Source organism: Poecilia formosa, unplaced genomic scaffold (assembly GCF_000485575.1).
Source record: "Poecilia formosa unplaced genomic scaffold, Poecilia_formosa-5.1.2 Scaffold420, whole genome shotgun sequence".
In the NCBI taxonomy this organism is placed as follows: Eukaryota; Metazoa; Chordata; class Actinopteri; order Cyprinodontiformes; family Poeciliidae; genus Poecilia; species Poecilia formosa.
In genome coordinates, this window is record NW_006800359.1 from 436165 (window position 1) to 442159 (window position 5995).

The 5995-nt window shown below is 43.4% G+C and overlaps 1 protein-coding gene across 3 annotated transcripts in view; it reads left to right on the top strand.

Moving 5' to 3' along the window:
• The window catches only part of scn1ba (sodium channel, voltage-gated, type I, beta a), a 16309-nt gene extending 10998 nt beyond the window's left edge, over positions 1-5311 (top strand). Inside the window, exons 1-6 of one of the 3 annotated variants that reach the window (XM_007576933.2) lie at positions 7-107; positions 584-750; positions 1249-1486; positions 2587-2728; positions 2816-2886; positions 3077-5311. In XM_007576933.2, the coding sequence (XP_007576995.1) occupies positions 74-107; positions 584-750; positions 1249-1486; positions 2587-2728; positions 2816-2882 (648 nt within the window). In that variant the 5' untranslated portion in view covers positions 7-73 and the 3' untranslated portion in view covers positions 2883-2886; positions 3077-5311. Of the gene's footprint in view, positions 1-6; positions 108-583; positions 751-1248; positions 1487-2586; positions 2729-2815; positions 2890-3076 lie in introns of those variants that run through there. The other 2 variants (XM_016663430.1, XM_007576932.2) reach the window with 2 other exon arrangements.
• Positions 5312-5995: the final 684 nt, after the last annotated feature.

Consider the following 5995-nt stretch of genomic DNA (forward strand, 5'->3'; position numbering starts at 1 on the left):
CCCCTGAGGTGAAAGTTCAGGGTAGCACGTCTTTGGTTGAGATCGGTGCTGAGGCCTCAGTGGAAACTGCGAGATGCAGTTTGAGACAGAAACCTGTGGAGCTCCAGGTGTGTTACTTTGGCCGATGACGAGTTTGTGTCATGATGATGATGATGATGATGATAATCGGCATATATAGACTCTCGCCTCTATATATGATGTTGGCTCCGGTTGGGAACTGACAGAATGCAGAACAACCGTCTCACTGCAGCCTCTTTATTTCCTCTCAGTTTCACATTTTGAAGAGAAAATTTCAGCAGAACCGAAACCCAAATTTATCAAATATCAAAGTGAAGCGATGAGCGGAAATAAAAACAATGCAAGAAAAAAAGAACAAAAAAAAAGTCACGCATGTGTTGAGCATTTAGCAAGCACGCAAAGCCAAAGCTACAGAAGCTCCTGCTGTTTTCTGAAGTACTGAGAGTTTGCCTGCGAGTACTGAGAGAAAACGCTGCAGCTCCTCCTGGAGCCCGACGGCCGCCCACGGCTCTCTGACCTCTGACCTGCGACCAGCAGGAACTGACAGAACTCCTCCTCTCTGCAGCCGGCCTGTGCCGCGGCGCCTGCGTGGAGGTGGACTCGGACACGGAGGCCGTGGCCAACGAGGGCTTCAAACTGGGCTGCATCTCCTGCAAGATGAGAGCCGAGGTGCGGGCCAAAGCCGTGGTCTCCTGGTCCTTCAGAGGCGCCGACGACAAAGACTTCTCTCCGGTAAGAGCCACAGCTTCATCACTCTGCTGCTCTCCGCCGGCAGGTTGTGTCTAAACAGGTCATGAACAGAAGATGACCACCGACGCTCTTCAGGGGAACAAATCCCAAACTGCTGCTCAGGTCAGTCAGGTGTTTGCAGCTCCACCGGTTTTCCTCTGCAGGTTTTTATAGTTAGAATTTTAGCTGCAGTTTGATCAGCAGAGAAATCCTGCAGAAACGATCCACCTGCTACAGCTGGAAGCAGCTTCACTGGTTCCCTCATCGTCTGCAGGATTTCTGTTCGGTTTTCCTGCCTGTGGGAATCGGACGCCTTCATCAGCAGAGAGCCGAGTCTTACATCCTCCTGTCCTCTGGGCAGACGGTCATCCACTCGCCGCTCTCACTGCAGGAGTCCAGGCAGGAAGCCTGCGGTCCGCAGCGGCTCGGTGTTCCTCAGGGTTGGGTCTGGTTCCCATAAACTTCTCACGGCTCCCGTCTCTCCTCTGCTTCCTGTTCCAGCTGTATGAGTATGAAGAGAAAAGGGGCAACATTTTCGACCCGCGCTTCGAGGAGCGTCTGGACTGGAACGGCAGCAAAAACACGGAGGACCTGCAGGACGGCTCCATCTACATCCTGAACGTGACCTTCAACGACACGGGAACCTACATGTGCATCTTCAGGAGAACCCTCATCTACACCAACTACCAGCATGAGAACAGCACCACCAAGATCATCCGCCTCCAGGTGGTCCCAAAACGTAAGAACCGGGTCGCCGTGAATGTTCCTGCTGCAGAGCTAAACAAAACTCTAGTTTTTATTCTGTTAAACAAAAATAGGGCTTCATATTTCAGTCATATTTTCATCATCATTCATTCATTCATTCATTCATTCATTCATTAATATCACAGTTTAGTTAGCAAACTAAATATTTAGTTTGAAGCCAATTATTTAGCTAGAAAGCTAAAAGATCAATATATTCTATTGTTATATTTACATTGATGTTTGTGATACCCAGCTTTTATTTTGAAAGTCTACTTCTGCTTATCAGTAAACTAATTTGAATATTATCTAAATATTTAGCTCAATATTTTAGTTTTGAGCTAAATATTTTGTTGGCTAACTAAAAATGTAATATTTATTTTGAAAGTGACGTTTATAAATGAATAAATAACATGAATTTATTCATGTTTTCTCCTATGACAGGATGAGAAACTGGAGTTTGATCATTTTTCCTGACGACGTTTAAGGAAAAATAAGAGGAAAACTGAGTCAAGATGATTTTCTTTTTTAAAGCTTTTTCTATTTTATCATCAGAGACGTTTGATGGAAAAATCTGCTTCTCAGGTTTTGTGTCTGATTGTTGCTGTAATCTGATCCAGCTGAACGTTGCAGCAGTAGCTGTGTGTGTGTGTGTGTGTGTGTGTGAGAGAGTGCTTCGTTTGTTAGTCAAACATGGAGCTGCAGCTCAGCAAACTGCAGCAGTCGGTTTGTTTGCTTTTCAAACAAACTCATCACAAAGGAAGAAACGTCTGCGGTGTTCCTGTTTGCTTTCATCACGTTTGACGCATTTCTACTTTTATTAAATATTTGTGTTAGAAATGGGTCTAAAAACATCCATTCATACGACATGAAGCTGCAGCCGTTCATGAAAAGAAGCTTTTAGTCAAATTTATTTTGAATTTCAGTCAGAAACCAGAGAAGCGAGTTCCTCTCAGGTTCTCCTCAAAATGGGAAAGAGTGGAGAACACGGCCTCCTGCTGGTCTGCAGCTGTTCTCACTGCGCAAACAGCTGGAGGTCACTGGGTCACCATAGCAACCACTGGCTGTTATCCCCGTGTTCCCTGTGTGTCGCCGTAGTAACCAGAGGCATGGCGTCCATCCTGTCCGAGGTCATGATGTACGTCTCCATCATCGGGCTTCAGTTCTGGCTGGTGGTGGAGATGATCTACTGCTACAGGAAGATCTCAGCGGCCGGAGAGGAGGCGCTGAGGGAGACCGAGTGAGTGACCCAGATCCTGGTCCAGATCCAGATCCAGATCCAGATCCAGATCCAGATCCGTTTCAGTCCGTCTCTCTGTCCCTGCAGGGCCGAGTATTTAGCCGTTGCTTCAGAGAGTAAAGAGAACTGCGGCGCCGTCCAGGAGGCAGAATGACCCGGTACGTCTAACAGGCATCATGTTTCGCTTTTCTTCCAGGTTTTTGCACCAATGTAGTTCCATACCAGCCCAATCAGGAACCTCCACTGGTTTCTGATTTTATTTGTGTTCCTTTAACTTTTCTGCAGCCAAAACAAAATGCAGTGAAACGTCGGAGCTGCAACTTTTCTTCTGTTGGCTTTAACCTCCAGGTTGATGGAGAGTCCAAGGCGACGGCCCTGAGGAACTCCACCTCCCTCTCGTCTCTCCTCGTGATGGAAATCCTGGAAGCCCTGAGCGCAGGCAGGAGTGAGAGAAGAAGAGAGCAGAGCAGCAGGAGGAGGAGGAGAGCCGCTGTAAATATGCTTCCACTCCAGTCCGCCTCCCACTGCATGCTGACCAGCAGCCAGTCCTTCCTTCCTCCTCAGGTTTAACTCACTGTTTGCTTTTAAGGATGACATTTTAAAAAGGAAAACAGCAACAAATGAGTTTTTAAAAAATCCTTTAAGAACCTTCAGCTGCTCACTGCCAACTGTTAACGCAGCTGAAGTTTTTCCTGTTTGGATTTTCTCATCTAAAACCTGCAGAAAAAGAGAAAAACAAACATTATTCATCAGTTATTATGCATCAAAACCAAACTGGCTCATGTTTCACGCCTCTGCATGTTGTCTAATCAGACTTAACGGTGCTGCAGCAGTGCCACCCAGTGGACCAAAAGAGAAACGACGCGTTTTGCCTGGATGCTCCGCGGCGTTCAGGGGGTTTATTTATCAAATAAATCAATAAATTAAACTCCAGGCCTCAGTCTACACGTATCACAGCTGAATATTCTGCAGAGTATCAAGCTGTGGACATTCTGTCAGTAACCTGCGTTATTACAGTGGAAACATTTTAATTGTGCATGTTTACTAACCTGGACCAGGAGGAAACGGGCCGATGTGGGATCTGCTGCTCCGGCACCGAGGAGATGAACCCAGGCAGACTCGGGTCCTCCTCCATGCAACTCTGGACCAAATCAGGCTTAAAATGATGTCTTAAAAGGTGCTTTGCCCAGTTAAAAAGTCGGCAAATATTAAAATATACCTTCCAGTCGGCATATTTGGACAGTTTTTAGTCCTTTTTCGATTGCATGACTCTCCAGAAGTGCTTTAACTCAAAGCCGATTTCTGCCTTCCACTGATTATAATCTGCTGTAATCATAAAATAATTCAAAGCTCCAGCTGAAGCTTCACGCTGCTGCAGCTCACGTTTATATTTCTAATATATTAATGAAGTTTCCTGTAAAAGTGTCCGAATGTCCAGCATCTTTCTGAGCAGAATCAGAACTAGAACCCTGCAGAACATTACATTCAGTCCAAATGTTTCAGCATAAAGAAAATTCCTGCTTAACAATGGAAAAACTCACATTGGTTACATTTTATTTATTGTTGATCTGTTTTTAACTGAAGCAAATCAAACCAAATCTGTCTGAAAAAAGAAAATCTGAGTTTTTTCACATTTGAATCTCAAATTTCACTCTTTTTAAACATGTCTGATCATCAGTTTTCCTCCTCTGATGTTTTTTCCTCGTATTTAAATTTGACCGAATCGAACTGGAAATCTGCTGGTTCTGTAGACCAGAAGCGGTCAGGAGTCAGAGCTCAGAACCAAACGTTCTTTCTGGGAGCTCACTGAGCGACAATCAGACCCAGAAACGCAGAAAACAGGAAGTTTTGGCGCTGAGCCGAGAAGGAAGCTGCAGCTCAAAGCGAGACTTCCTGCGTTTCACCGGATCATCGCAGCAGAACCTGCAATCTCACTGCTGTGCAGCAAATGCTCCACGACACCAACCCTCAGAAAATGTCAGAGGTGAAGCCTTGTTTTCAGGTTGGGTAAAGTTCTGGCACTTAAAGACTTCCGTAGAAATTGACTTGGTCTTCCTGTTAAAACTTTCTCCACCAGCAGCGTTTTAATCCAGATTAGGTGAAATCTGGAAAAGGTGGTGGAGTTTAATTGGGTGATTTTAGAAGTAATCAGTGATAATGTATTGTTGTGCATGAGACTGTTACTATGGTTACACTGCAATCGAATAATCCAGATTATTTGCATTTTTACAAAGTAAAACTTACCAATTTCAAATCTGAAATTGAAATTAAAATCTCTTCATGTACTCGCGCTGAAAGTTTTATTTTTAATAAACATAAATGTAGAGTTTTGTGATGTGTGGCCAGCTTATGCCTTGGGCCGGCTCTGCTAGCTCCAGCAGCTTTTCTTCCTGCCTCCAGTGAACACTAGGGGGCAGCAGAGCGCTGCTCCGCTCTGGGTCCCGGTAACGGAACACCAAGCTGGACAGAACCAGGCTAAGCTGCTCCGCTTCCGGTTCCGCTGCATGGAAACAACAAAACCGCAGGCTGGCTGCATGCGTCGCCATGGAAACGTCAGTCCTAATAATAAAAACATAAAAGTTTCGGGTTCTGAGTCGTTCTTTGGATCTGAATGCGTTTGTGAAGGAGACGAAAACAAACCATCAACTGGTTCGGTTCCGAAAACCGAACAGAACCAACAGAAAACCCGAAGAACATTCCGAGGAGTCCGCCATGTTGACTGAATGAACCGGAAGAAAAAAACGACACGGAGCAGAAACTGAATATTTATGGATCTTCTGAATATTAACCGACAGAAAATCTAAAATATTTCCACCTGGAGCTGATCAAGAAAAATACATTTTTACTTTGGAAACTTTATATTTTTAGTTCTCAATGCAGAGGCTCCACAGATAAACATTTTAGTTATATTTTATGAAAAATTTGTACATTTGGTTATTTTTAGGACACAAAATAAAATGTAGTTTTTCTTATAAATGACAAAGTCAAATACGTTTACTATTTTTTTATTTTTACTATTTAAACATTACATTTTTTTAGCAAATTCAGGAAAAAATAAGCCATTAAGAAATTAATTAATTTTGTTTTTAATGTGTTTGTGAAATTTTAGGATTTAATAGACAAACATTCTTAAATAGTTTTTAAGGATATAAATGTATTAAGGGATTAATTTTCTCAGCTTCATATACATGAATGAAAATCTTAAAATCTCGCTGGAAATTTATATTTGCTTTTTTAGTATTCCACAACAAAATAAAAACATTAACA